The 15,260-nt window shown below is 37.6% G+C and overlaps 1 protein-coding gene across 1 annotated transcript; it reads right to left on the bottom strand.

The window, feature by feature from the left end:
- Positions 1 to 10,291: 10,291 nt before the first annotated feature.
- On the bottom strand, positions 10,292 to 12,537 carry ADAM29 (ADAM metallopeptidase domain 29). Its single transcript, XM_010840262.1, has one exon. The coding sequence runs from the start codon at positions 12,535 to 12,537 to the stop codon at positions 10,402 to 10,404; it is 2,136 nt and encodes a 711-aa protein (XP_010838564.1). The 3' UTR covers positions 10,292 to 10,401.
- Between the last annotated feature and the right edge of the window lie 2,723 nt (positions 12,538 to 15,260).

Here is a 15,260-nt window from a genome sequence, read left to right as displayed (position 1 = left end):
TGCTAGTACTTGGATGAGTAATTTTGCATCAATGACATCAAAGATATTGGAAATTTATATGTATAATAAATTTATTATATATAATATATCTTATGTATTATATATATATAAATGGTCTCCTGAATTGCAGGCAGATTCTTTACTAATGGAGATATATATATATATATTTACTGTTTTGGGGTTTTTTTATCAGGATAGTATCAGTCTTGTAGAATGAGTTTGAAAATCTTTCTCTTCAGTTTTTTGGAATAGTTTGAGAAGTTTGAGGTATTAATGCTTCTTAAAATGTTTGATAGAATTCAGCAGTGAAATTATTAATATCTAGTCCCGGACTTTTGTTTGTTGGGATTGTTTTGATTACTGATTCATTTTAATTACTTGTATTTGGTCTATTCATATTTCCTATTTCTTCCTGGTTCAGTTTTGCAATTTTGTGTGTTTCTAGAAATTTATCTGTTTTTCTAGGTTTTCCGGTTTGTTGTTGCACAACTGTTTGCAGCAGTCTCTTATGATTATTTTATTTCTGTGGTATCAGTTATAATGTCTCTTCATTTCTGATTTTATTTGAGCCCTTGCTCTTTTTTCTTTATGAGTCTGGATAGAGATTTGTCAATTTTGTTTATCTTTTCGGACAAAGGGCTGGCTCTTAAACCAGTTTCATTAATATTTTCTTTTTTAGTGTCTATTTCTTTTATTTCTTCTTTGATTTTTATTATTTCCTTCCTTCTCTTAAATTTGGGCTTTGTTTATTTTTATTTTTCAATTTGTTTAAATGTAATGTTTGATTGTTTACATGTGATTTTTCTTATTCTTTTGAAATAGGTCAATATCTCTATAAACTTTCTCTTTAGAACTGCTTTTGCTATGTCCTATTGATTTTTAGAATATTGGATTTCCATTTTCATTTGTCTCAGGTATTTTTCATTTGGGTGCCCTAGGTGGGGTTGGGAGCCACCTTGGGAGGGGTCCAGTCCTAGGTAAGGTTACCTGCCTTGGAAAATAAGAGCTGCTTTGGAGGCACCTTGACTAGCCTGGGCTGTCTGCTGTGTGGGGCTGAGCAAGAGGCGGTGCCTGTTCCAGCTGTGGCCACCCACCAGAAATGGTGGGAGAGGAGCGTCTTTAACCACACACTGTGTGTGCCTGTGTAGATGCTGCTTTGGAGAGGTGGTGGTCAGGGCAGGGAAGTCTACAGGGGAACATCAGGGTAGAGTGAGCAGTGCTAGCCACATAGATGATGAATGTCAAAAGTTGTGCCCAACCAGTGCCAGGTCATAATAGCTGTTTCTTGATCTCATGTTGAAGTTTCTGAATATTCCTAATAAACCACCCTTGTATGCTGACCACATTCTATTTTCCTGTCTCTCTCTCTCTTTATTTACTAGTATTTATTGTTGTGGCAACTTAGTAGCTCAGTTGTGTCCGACTCTTTTGCAGTCCTGTGGACTGTAGCCTGTCAGGTGCCTCTGTCCATGGGATTTTTTCAGGCAAGCATACTGGAGTGGGTTGCCATTTGCTTCTCCAAGGGATCTTCCCAAGTAGTTACAATATGCCAGACAGTATCCCTACTTCACAAGACCCTTGTGATAATTAGATATAACTGTTATAGAGTGCCTGGTGTATTGTAGATACACAAAAACGACATTAATATTATTGATTTAAAAAAATTTGCTTTACCTCTGAGGGGACCTGTGTTCAGTTGGTCCATGAATGGTGGACTGGAGTCTCTGGTCAGGAGCTGATGCTGCCTAATGTTAGCTCTAGCAGATATGACAGGTGTTTCCCAGGACCCACAATTACTTCTAGAAACAACAGTAAATACAACCAAATATTCCCATTTCTCTGCTCAAGAAGCACCATCTTTGTATAGTAATAACCCTGCATTGAGGACTAGGACAATCTCTGTGAAATTTGACTCCTTAGGTTGAGAGGCAAAGTATTCACACGGGTAAAATCTCCTAAAGGACTGGATGTCTTTGTTGGTCAGTATTCACACAAATATCTTGTCTCTCTTCTGTGAAATCAGGAACAAGGGAAGGTATTTCTGGTAACTTGAACTTGATCCCTGTGACCACACTGTCTCAGTATGATATTATCAAGGCCTATGCCAGGACTTTCAGGTTTATGTTTTTATGCCTGATCTTTCACTTAATCTCTGGAATCATTTTGGCTGAATATCTCACATCTCCTTTTAAATATTTGTTAGATGTAAAAAAAAAAAAACCCAAATAAGTTAGAAAAATGAAGATGTCTCTCAAAAGATGAATGGATAAATAAAATGTGGAGTATACGTACAATGGAAAATTATTCAGACTTTAAAAGGAATAAAATTCTGACACATGCTATATTGATAAACTGAAGATATTACACTAAGTGAAATAGTTGCCCTTGCCCGAGGAGACATGCAAAAAATAATGCCAAAGCTGTGTCAAAGAGTGCACTGCTTATGTTTCTTCTAGAAGTTTTATAGTTTCAGGTCTTATACTGTCTTTAATCCATGTTGTTTATTTTTATTTATAATGTGATAAAGTAGTCCAGTTTTTTCTTTTGCAGATAGCTTTCCAGTCTTCCCAACACCATTTATTGAAGGGGCTGTCTGTCCCCCATTGTATGACCTCCTTTGTCATGGATTAATTGCCTATATAAGTGTAGATTCATTTCTGGGCTCTATATTCTGTTTCATTGATCTGTGCATCTGCTTTTGTGCCAGTACTATAGTGTTTTGATTACCATAGTTTTGAGTATAAAGTCATGGAGTGTGATAACCCCTGTTTTGTGGAGATCAGCCCTGGGATTTCTTTGGAAGGAATGATGCTAAAGCTGAAACTCCAGTACTTTGGCCACATGATGCTAAGAGTTGACTCATTGGAAAAGACTCTGATGCTGGGAGGGATTGGGGGCAGGAGGAGAAGGGGACGACAGAGGATGAGATGGCTGGATGGCATCACTGACTCGATGGACATGAGCCTGAGTGAACTCCGGGAGTTGGTGATGGACAGGAAGGCCTGGTGTGCTGCGATTCATGGGGTTGCAAGGAGTCGGACACGACTGAGCGACTGATCTGATCTCATCTAAAGTGTTTTTTTTGCTGTTTGGGATCATTCATATTTTGATACAGATTTTAGAATTATTTATGTGAAAAATTCTATTAGTATTTTGATAGGGATTGCATTTAATCTCTAGATTGCTTTGGAGTGTATCATCATTTTAGAAATTTTAACTATTCCTTTTCTTAAAGTTCTTGTGAAAGTAATAGTATATATGTCTTATGTTTTTAAAGATTTCACTGAAAAAGTTATTTGACCAATTCTCTGATACACTAATTAAACCTCTTTAATATATTTATTTCTAATGTTGATTTGGTAGTTTGACTTGTACAATAAACTTTTTTATTTATCCAAATTGTCAAGTTTTCATTTTTTCATTATACATGTTCATTTGTGATGTCCCCTTTCTATTTAGACTCATGGTAACCTGTGTTTTTTCTTTATTTTCTTCATGAGTTTTGATATTTTAAGTTCATTTAATGAACCAAATTTTCTGCTTGCTGATTTTCTCCATGTGCATTTGTTTTAATTTCATTGATTCCTTCTCCTGATGTATTATGGCTTTCTAATTGCCTTAAATCTAAAGTGTTATTTTTCTGTCTTCATGACATATAAAGTTAAATCAATACATCTTCAGTCTTTTCCTTTTTTTTTTTTTCAACATGTGTATATAAGACTGTGAAAGTGAAAGTTGCTCAATCGTGTCTGACTCTTTGCAATCCCATGGACGATACAGTCTATGGAATTCTCCAGGCCAGAATACTGCAGAGGGTAGCTTTTCCCTTCTCCAGGGGATCTTCCTAACCCAGGAATCAAACCGGGGTCTCCTGCACCAGGCGGATTCTTTAGCAGCTGAGCTATATAAGACTGTACATCGCCTGTAAAACACTGCTTTGGTGTAAATACCGTGTAATTTACATATATTGTAGTTATTCAGATTTCAATTCAAATTATTCCTTAATTTGTTTTAATTCCTCCTTGACATATTATTATTTGGAAATATATAGTTTATTTCCAGTTGTGATATTGTGATTTATGATAAGACATATATATTTGAGCTTAATCCCAGTTTCTGTCTCAGAGCTACTAAAAACTTTGGAATTTTTTAAGGGTTGAGAGGAATAAAGTTGCCCTTTGTTTTGTTAATGAGGTGACTTTCAGAAACCACCCACAGAGAGATACTGGACACCAGCAGAGCAAACCTTGTGAATACAGGGTAGGAATTTTCAATCTCCCTTGCCTCTTACCTCCATGGAAGGGAAAGGGACTGGGGTTTGAGTTCAATAATCAATAACTAACAATTTAATGAATCATGCCTAAGTAATGAAGCCTCCATAAAACTCCATACGGGTGAAGTTCAAAGAGCTTCTGGGTTGCTGAACACATAGAGATTCAGAGAGAGAGGTATACTTGGAGAAGGCATGGAAGCCTTTCACCCTTCACATGTATCTTGCCCTATGCATTCCTTCCATCTGTTTCTAGTTATATCTTTTGATCATAAGCTGGTAATTTAGTAAGTGGAATTTTTATCCAAGTTCTGTGAGCTGTTCTGACAAATTAACTGATCTCAAAGAAGTGGTCATTGGAATGTCCAACATATTTATAGCTGGCTGGTCAGAAACACAGGTTACAGCCTGGACTTATGATTGGAATCTGAAGGAGGGGAGAGCAATCATGTAGGACTAAGCCCTTAACCTCTGGGATCTGACACTATCTCAAGGTAGTATTAGAATTGAGTTGAATTGTAGAACTCCCAACTGGCCCAGGAGAATTTCTTGGTGGTGTAAGAAACACCCCACCCCCATACACACATTGAGGTTGGGTGCAGAATGTTAATTGAGGTCAGATGTGGGATTAGAGTCAGAACTGTTTCAGACAGTTGGAGTTTTTCTAGTTATCTTTAAAGCTATTGATTTTCAGCTTAATTATATAATGTTTAGAGAAAATATACTTTTTAAAATGAAAACCATGTGAAATTTGTTGAGACTTTCTCTTTGGCCCATCATAAGGTTGACCTTGATAATAGCTCATATGCAGATGAATCAAAGTGAATTTAGCCATGTTTGGTTAAATTACATCAAGTTTATATAACTATTATATCAAGTTTGTTAATTATGTACTGAAAACGTCCTGATCTTTATATGCCTATTTTATCACGTTTGTTTTTGTGTACCTGTGTGTGCTTGCTCAGTCATCTCAGTCGTGTCCAACTCTTTTCTGACCCCATGGACTGTAGCTCACCAGGCTCTGTCCATGGGATTCTCCAATCAAGAATACTGAAGTGGGTAGCCATGTCCCCCTTCAGGGGATCTTCTGGACCCAGGGATCGAATCCATCTCTCCTCCATCTCCTGCATTGCAGATGGATTGTTTACTGCTAAGCCACCAGGGAAGCCCTTGTACAACTTTGTATATCTATTATATCAAGTTTGTTAATTATGTATTGAAAATCTCCTGGGCCTGCAGGGTTTATTTTCTACTCTTTCTGTTACTCTTGAGAGAACTGGTTGAAAAGTGTCCCCTATTGGTGATTGTTAGATTTGCTTATTTCTGTACTTCCCTGTCTTTATTACTGGATGCATATACATTTAAGATTGTCCTATCTCCCTGTTAATTTACCTTTTATCATCACAAAATATTGCCCTTTCTTTATCATAATGCTTTATGCCTTAAAGTCTTTGTCATCAGGTATTAAAAGAATTGTTGTTGTTGTTGTTTAGTCGCTAAGTCATGTCTGACTCTTTGTGACCCCATGGACTGTAGCTCGCAGCTCCTCTGTCCATGGGATTTCCCAGGCAAGAATACTGGAGTGGGTTGCCATTTCCTTCTCCATTTATATTTGGTTAATGTGATCCATTTTACACAGATCTTGTATCTACCAGTCATATATTTTTTTATTCCACATGTCTGCATTATGCTTGTTTTCCCCTCACTTGCCTGTATTTGTAAAAACAAATGTCATTTATTATGTCTCTTGTTACAATACATTTCTTAAGTGTGTAATCCAATTGTTTGAATGATTACCCTAGATTTGCAACATGCATCTGCAACATCATATAGTATAATCCACATCATTAAGTTACCTCTTCCCAGTACTGCTAAAAGCTTAGAACTTTTATCTCTATTTACATACCTCCCAACTTTTGTGACAAATATATTTGCACCTACCTGAACATTCATGTTTCTTTCTGGTATCATGTTTCTCCTGACTGGAAAAACAAAAAAACCCAAAAGTTGTATTTCTTTGAGTGCTAGCCTGGTGGCAACGATTTGTTTGCCAAAGGAAAATTTTGTTCTTCATTATTGAACAGTATATTCAGAAACAAAAGAATTGTAGTTTAGTAACTTCCCAGGTGGCTCAGGGGTAAAGAATCTGCCTGCCAATATAGGACACACAGGAGACGTGGGTTCAGTCCCTGGGTTGGGAAGATCCCTTGGAGGAGGAAATGGCAAGCCACTCCAGTATTCTTGCCAGGAGAATCTCATGGACAGAGGAGCTTGGTGGGCTACAGTCCATGGGGTCGCAGAGGATCAGACATGACTGGATGACTGAGCATAGCAGCACACACAATTGCAATTTACTCAGTAAATATGTTATTTCAGTGTCTTCTGCACTCAATCATTTTTGTTGAAGTTAATCATCTCTTTTATTGTCATTTAAGATACGGATTTTTTTTTTTAATCTCTGGCTGCTCTTAAGATTTCTCAGCGCCTCTTGTTCAACAGTTTTATTATATATGATATGGTTAGGTATGTATTTCCATGTGCTTGTTCTGCTTAAAGTTCATTGATTTTCTTAAAGCAGTAGGTTAATATGTTTTCATACTTTGGGGAAATTCTCCTTCATTATATGTTTTTTATTACTTCAATTCTTTTTCCTCGAATGATGCTCCTTTTTAATGTTTTCAGATTTATTGATATGTTTCACATATCATTTCCATATTTTAATGTTTTTTCTACGTTGTTAGTCACTGATTTTTTTTTTTACTTTTTTTATAGTTAACTAATTTAGGTAATTTTACAATGCAGTGTATGATTCAAACTGTCCACTGATTTTCTGAATTTAGATATTTTATTTTTAAGCTCTAGAATATGTATGTAACAAGTCTGTATAGATGGCAATTTTCTGGTGAAATGAATCTACCTTCTTTCACATGGTCTGTTCATTTTTCTTCTAGTTTCTCTGAAATAGTAGTCATAGGTATTTTTCTTCATTATCGTCTTTTCCACTCTTTGGATCATCCTTTAGCTGGCTTCTATCTCCTTTTTTACTCTTTGTTGTTGTTTTCCCTTTATTATTGACCTTAATTTTTTCCTTTTATATATGTAATAATGCTTTATTGTATGCTAGGAGGAGGGCTGGCAACCCACTCCAGTATTCTTGCCTGGAGAATTCCATGGACTATAGTGTTGCAAAGAGGCAGACACAACTGAGCAACTTTCACTTCACTTCACACATGTTCTATATATAAGGAACCACAGGAGTTCAGAGTAGACGTACCTTCAACTTTAGAAGTTTATATCTTTTCTCTGTTTGGAAAATAGGCTGAATGACTGATAACTTAATAGAACAGAGAATTGACTTTGGTCAGAAATAAGTGTGGTTTTGGAAAGACATATACACCTTACTGTACTTTCTACTGGGAACCCATAAGCCTGTATTTTCTCAGCTGCAAAACAAATGGGTGACTATGTTCTAATACTCAAATCTTCAAAACTAAATTTTCTAGCTTATACCTCAAGCTCCTTCAAAATCAGCCAAATGTTTTAAAGGGAAGAACTTACATGTTCTTGAGTCAAACTCCGTTCCACTAGGTCTTCTCTCCCTAACTACAATAGACTGTAGATAACTCTGTCCTTAGAGACTTCAACCTATTGCCCAGCAAATGAATCTAAACTCAGCAAAAGTGGTGTGGGAAAAACTGATTTTGAAGTTGATGCCCTTAAGTGCCTAATTTATGAATCTAGTGTATTCTACACACCAAGAGTTTTTCAGGTTTCTTTTACTTCAACAGAGGAATTAGAACTGGATAGGTCAAATTTGATCATTAATTAATATGCAAAATCATCATGTTATAGGGAACAAACATTTCTATTTCAGGGGAAAACGTACTGACAATTCAGATTGTTTTCTCTTCCTTGTAATTTTAAAATCTTCTAATCTTCATTTCCTCCACAGTTCTGTGATTGTTTCAAAATATATGTCATTTTCAGAAATGTACTTGGCATTGTACAGCTGTTATTTTCAGAAAAATTGCTTGTCTACAGAGACTTACCTAAAATTGAAAGTGTCTTTCTTATCCCATTTTATAATTAAAGAAACCCAGAAATTTAGAGACAACTGTTATTACCAATATGTAATTTTTAAAATTTTGTTGGAAACTTGCAGTAGATTTCAGTAATTTCCCCAAAATTGTTGAGGGCAGTGGCAAACAAACCAAAAAAATGGATATTTCTTCAGTCCCACTTTCTTCATTATATCAAGATGAGTTCATTTCAGTCACTCAGTCGTGTCCGACTCTTTGCGACCCCATGAACCATAGCACGCCGGCCTCCTTGTCCATTACCAACTCCCAGAGTTCACTCAAACTCATGGTCATTGAGTCCGTGATGCCATCCAACTATCTCATTCTCTGTCGTCCCCTTCTCTTCCTGCCCTCAATCTTTCCCAGCATCAGGGTCTTTTCAAATGAGTCAGCTCTTCACATCAGGTAGCCAAAGGATTGGAATTTCAGCTTCAACATCAGTCCCTCTAATGAACACCCAGGACTGATCTCCTTTAGGATGGACTGGTTAGATCTCCCGACAGTCCAAGGGACTCTCAAGAGTCTTCTCCAACACCACAGTTCAGAAGCATCAATTCTTCAGCGCTCAGCTTTCTTTATAGTCCAACTCTCACATCCATACATGACCACTGGAAAAACCACAGCCTTGACTAGATGGACCTTTGTTGACAAAGTAATGTCTCTGCTTTTTAATATGCTGTCTAGGTTGGTCATAACTTTCCTTCCAAGGAGTAATCGTCTTTTAATTTCATGACTGCAGTCACCATCTGCAGTGATTTTGGAGCCCAGAAAAATAAAGTCAGCCACTGTTTCCACTGTTTCCCCATGCCATTAAGTGATGGGACCGGATGCCTTGATCTTAGTTTTCTGAATGTTGAGCTTTAAGCCAACTTTTTCACTCTCCTCTTTCACGTTCATCAAGAGGCTCTTTGGTTCTTCTTCACTTTCTGCCATAAGGGTGGTGTCATCTGCATATCTGAGGTTATTGATATTTCTCCCAGCAATCTTGATTCCAGCTTGTGCTTCCTACAGCCCAGTGTTTCTCATGATGTACTCTGAATATAAGTTAAATAAGCAGGGTGACAATATACAGCCTTGACATACCCCTTTTCCTATTTGGAACCAATCTTCTGTTCCATGTCCAGTTCTAACTGTTGTTTCCTGACCTGCATACAGGTTTCTCAAGAGTACCAAGATGAGTACTGTAATCGAATTCAGTCAGAAAAGAATACTTAGCGATTGTAGGGGATAGAATTGAATATAAGAAATTAGGTACCAAAGCTACTTAGGAACACAGCAAGTAAAGGGAGGCATTCTGCTAGTAACTGGTTAACAGCCATAAAATACCAATTAAAGATGGTGATTTCATTCATGAAGCCAAAGAGTAAAGAGAATAGGTTGGGATACTTGAATCTAGAGAACTTTAGGACTGGATCCATGGATCTCAAAAATGAGACTCAAAGCTCTTCCTGCAGGTACTGCTAAGCTAGTGCAAAGAATTTGAGACATTGGTAGAAAGATCAAAGACCTGGGGCTCAGTCCTAGCCAGCTCTGCTAGCTTATTTTAGACCCACAGTGAGGTTGGTCTGGATTGAAGTTTGTTTTGTTTTATTTTTCTTTTATTTTGGATTGAATTTTTTAAAAGGATATTGAAACAAAGTATAATTGCCACTGTAAAATCTGTTATTGAGATAAGACTGACATACAGGAAGCAGATCACCCAGATTTCCAAGTCCCTGGCATTCACCCTACCACAGATCTGAGGACTGATACTGCAGAAATGTGGTTCCTATAATGCAGAATACAAAATGGGAAGCAGCTTTGGAGCTCAAAAGCAGTAACTTAAAAACTGGTAAAGCACCCATGTGTCATGCCTTTTTCTAGAAAATATAAAGAAATAAATATGAAGAAAAATAAAATTTCTAATTGTTTAAAATGAAGAAGAATAAGTAGAAACATTATAGGGGTTACGTTTTTTTAATGCATATCTATTCAGATACATTTTTTTGGTAGTAATTGTTTTTATTTCCCATGTTGACTCAGAGTTTTTTGCTTTGGATTTTCCTCTTGAGGCTATTTTTTCCCCTTTTTTTCCTTAGGCTTTTTCCTCATACAAAGCAACAGAAGACAACATAATAAAATTAACAGTGAAATAAATAATGCTATTGCCACATAAATCTTGGGTATTTTCTTTCTCTTAGGGGGTGGGCCACTGTCAACGCTACCTCCATCCCCTCGTTTTACGCAGTTAGGAGGGTCCCACTTATAGTTACAGTGGCAGTGATGTTTGTTGTTGCAGATCCCCCTCATGTTACAGAACGTAGGTGAACAATTACTATCCAAGCGAGAGATATGGACACACTTCCTTCCGATGCAGACATGTTCTGGGCCACACTCTGTGCCATCTTTCACTTCACCAATATCCGGTATGTCCATCCCAAAATGGTAGTCTGTACCCCAGCAGGTGGCATTGTTAAAGCGAGTTCCGTGCATTGTAGAATGCTCTGTCAGAAGAGGAATTTCTGCCACATTATCACACTGAATTCTTCCACAGAAGATGTCTGACATATTGCATTTTAGATATGTAGGGCCTTCGGTTCCACAATTACCGAAACGGTCACCTTGAGTGTTTATTTGTCTGTAGCAGCTGTCGTTTGCATTCTTTGCTGTTCGGCCAAAAATCTGCCTACAGTGTGCATTGCGATCATTACATCTCTTTTCATAGCAGTAGGAAATGTCATTACAGGGAATTCCATCCTCTACATATACATCATCTGGGCACATATGGGATGATCCATTGCACCACTCTGGAAGATCGCATTCATTGACCTCCTTTCTACACATTTCTCCTGATGGCAAGAACTTGCAGTCCTTGCAACAAAGCCCAAAAGCACAAACAGACCCAAAACTCAGACTGCAATTTGTCAGACAACAGGCATCTCTTGAACACTGCTGTAAAGATCCACAGTCACACTCTTCTCCTTCTTCAACAACACCATTTCCACAGCGCTTCCTTGAAAATATGTCCTTTGTGTATATGGTGTACCGCAAACATTTTGCCTTCTGTACACCATACTCCCAAAAAAAAGAATAACTACAGTTGCTAAACTTCGCTATTGGTGGGTTGTCATGACGCATTATACATCTATTGTGACCTGCTGAACACACACACAGTATAGTATCATGAGTCATTCCCAAATTATGACCTAAATGATGAGCCACTGCAATTCCAATAATGGCCAAGGTTTTGTTCGCAAAAGTAACAGCTGCGCAACTGAAGTGTGGTCTGCACATTCCTGCGATAAAGCCTATGCCACTTAGTCCTCTTAATGTCTTCTGCATAAAAATATGTGTAGTATCATGTGCTATGCGAGCATCAATGTTATTAGCCTTCCAGACGCAAAAATCTCTCAGAGCTCTCTGTACAGCATCTATTTCAACAAGGTTTCTTTGAGTCCAGAACTCCAAACCAATTAGTAACACCTTCATACCTATCACCTGATAAATGGAATCCACTATATTTACAATAGTAAATAAATCCTCCTTCACCTTTGAGACATTCTTTTTAAAGTAATTATATAGAGTATAGTCTACCACCACTGCCATTTCAACAAAGAATGAATGGATCCACCAGCCTTCATAATGACTTTGTTTCAGAGTGCAATTACCAGTCTCTTGAAACTCAAAATGCTCTACACTTTCCTCTTGCACAAAACCAGATTTCATGGTTGGGAATCGGGTCTCTTCACTCTCCATTTTATACACCAGGTGTTCAAATTTGGTAGAAAAAATCATGGGCTTAATTTCATAAACAACATTATTTATCTGTAATAATCCTCGAAAGCCACCAAGACAGGTACTGAGGGCAACAAGTGATTCTGGGTCCCCCTCCACAAAACCATGATAGTAGCAGTCATTCTGGACAAAAGGTTGGTCCTTCAGGAGAGCACCCTCTTCTGAGTAGGTGAACACTGGGAGGTGTCTGGACAGCAAATGTTTCTTGACCTTCATGTGGAAAACGTGTCTCTGACCCCCTAAGTGCAGGCTGTAAGAGAGCCGACCTGGAGGCTTCATACTTCTTCTAGTGCCAGTTATCTTCAAAGGAATTACCACTTCTGGAGGACTGTGATATTGAAAGTTCTCAGCCCGAGTGTGTCCTGTAAAAAACAGAAACACTCCAAGCCAGTGTAGCAAGGGTACAATCCTCATATACAACAGAGATTTGATCACAGTCATTATGAATCTACCATTATTGGTTCAGAGAGGAAGGAAGGCAGGGCTGGGAGTCACAGTTGGTCTGGCTCCTTATTCTGAACTGCAGAACTAATCATTAAGTCTTTGTCTTCTGGCAGAGTGGAATCATTAGAACACCGGCACTACAAGTAAAACAAAATACAACGTATGGATGGGGATGGTTAGAAAAGGGCCTGAAAGAGAGAAAAGGAAACACATACAATAAAAGTGATTACTGTTTTGATCGTGGAATGACTCTAGAAACTGCACAGAATTTGTTTTTAAATATTTATAAGGCAGAGAGGCACTGGGGGAGTATATAAGACTGAAAACTGGTCAGAGATTTATAGTTATTGAACTTGGATGATGGGCAATTAAGGATTCATTACACTATTCTCTAAATATATGTACGTGTGTAAATATTTCCACAATAAATAGTTCAAAGAAAAAAAATCTTAAGGATAAGGTGACCATAAGTCCTGGGTTGCTGGGATTATCCTAATTTACATATGTTAAATTGATATAAGTAGTAATACCTGTTTTTTTCTGCCTCAAGCCATAAATTACTCAATTACCTAAGATATATATTAAAAGCAACAACAGCACAAAAACTCAGCAAAAGTCTCCTGTTATTTTAAAATCTGTTCTATAGAACCTACCATTACTACTACTATTACTAAGTCGCTTCAGTCGTGTCCGACTCTGTGCGACCCCATAGACAGCCGCCCACCAGGCTCCCCCATCCCTGGGATTCTCCAGGCAAGAATACTGGAGTGGGTTGTCATTTCCTTCTCCAATGCATGAAAGTGAAAAGTGAAAGGAATTCGCTCAGTGGTGTCTGACTCTTAGCGACCCCATGGACTTCGGCCCACCAGGCTCCTGCGTCCATGGGATTTTCCAGGCAAGAGTGCTGGAGTGGGGTGCCATTGCCTTCTCCAAATACCTACTATTACCTCCCTATAATAAAATGTTTGGTTTTCTTTATCTTTCCTACATTGCTCTCCTCACTAGACTTGTCATATTAGTAGTACTCAAGAGTATTATCTATGTCTTTCATAAATGTTAGTATCTCCTATAAAGCCTAACTAAATTCTTTATATAGTAAATAATGATGAACTTGACTTTTATTGTTCCTTGGAGTGTTACTGAAAAGGTATTTACATTTGATTACATTTTAATGTAGAACACTGTTCAATATCTGTAACCAATTTTGCTTTTGGAACAAAGTGGTATAGGCCCACGTTTTTCTGCTTACTTTCTCTAAATACTCTGGATATAATTAAACAGAAGACAAAAAAATATCTCTGAAAGCTAAAAAGCAAAAGACAGACTGACTAGAGATCTCCAGACTTGAGGAATGGCAGCAGGGTGCCATAGCTCATATTTATCGCAAGTTAAGTGCTAGAGAGGTCTTTAATACAGAATCACCATTAGGCATAGACAAAGGCAGGAAAAAAGACTCAAAAATAATTTTCTCTCTCTTGAAAAATGACAGAGAATGAAAAAACTCAACAAAGAACCAGTAAGATTGAGCAAGTCACACGTGACTAATTCATCCAGAGTGACAACTTCAGATATTTGTAGGCCAACTCAAAACTCATTCCACAATCAGAGAACTAGTGGGCTGTTCAGTCCACTTACACTGGCAATATAAAGCCCTGGCAGGCTAGCCTAACCCTCATTCAACATCTAGGTAACAGATCTGCCTTCATAGGCAGCAGCAAAATCCCAACAATTTGATCCAACCTCAGCTCAACACTATGACAGAGAATGGAACCCCATATTAAACATAGCACTATCATTCATAAAGCCTGAAATATCCCACCCCTTCACCAAATGACATAGGAGACATAGCCTATTGGCTTCTGTTCTGCACATCTCCAGATCTGAATATGGCCCAGTGACACCAGTTAAATCCAGAATGAAGATTCATTAAAACTGTGCAAAGTCAAAGACAAGAAAATTTGAAAGTGGTAAGCGCAAACAAGTCACATACAAAAGAACCACCATAGAGCCGTGAGTAGTTATTTCAGCGGAAATCTTGCAAGTCTAGAGGGAGTGGGGTGATGTCAAAATGTTGAAAGGAAAAAACCTATCAAGTAAGAATGCCATACTTGGCAAAACTGTCTTCGAAAAAAATAAAGAGGATACAAAGACATCACCAAACAATAAGCAAGAGCTGAAGGAGTTTATCACTGCTACAATTGCCTTATAAGCAGTGTTAATGGGAGTTTTTCAAGTTGAAAGAATGCTAAAGGACAACATGGTAGTATAAAAAAGTATGAAATATACATACATATTTCATACAAAAACACATAAATGTAAACTCATCTATAGCAAAACTAGAATACATTATTATTTTAATTATGATGGGTGAACATATGGTGTTCATATACTGGATAGTCATACAGTGGGTGTTCATATGGTGAACACTTTTAATTTTAGAATTAAAGTCAATCCCCTGGAGGAGGGCATGTTAATCCAGTGCAATATTCTTGCCTGGAGAATCCCATGGACAGAGGAGCCTGGCAGACTACGGCCCACAGGGTCACAAAGAGTTGGACAAAACTGAAGCAACTTAGCATGCGTGCATCAAAGTAAAAGATGAAAGAACTATAAGTAACTAAAACTAAAAAAACCTACATAGTAAAAACTGATATCTAAGTTATAACAACAATAACATAAAATGTGAGCTGAAG

Source organism: Bison bison, unplaced genomic scaffold, assembly GCF_000754665.1.
Source record: "Bison bison bison isolate TAMUID 2011002044 unplaced genomic scaffold, Bison_UMD1.0 scf7180017864143, whole genome shotgun sequence".
In the NCBI taxonomy this organism is placed as follows: domain Eukaryota; kingdom Metazoa; phylum Chordata; class Mammalia; order Artiodactyla; family Bovidae; genus Bison; species Bison bison.
Note: the sequence above shows the minus strand (reverse complement) of the source record. Positions and strands in the feature narration are given on the sequence as shown.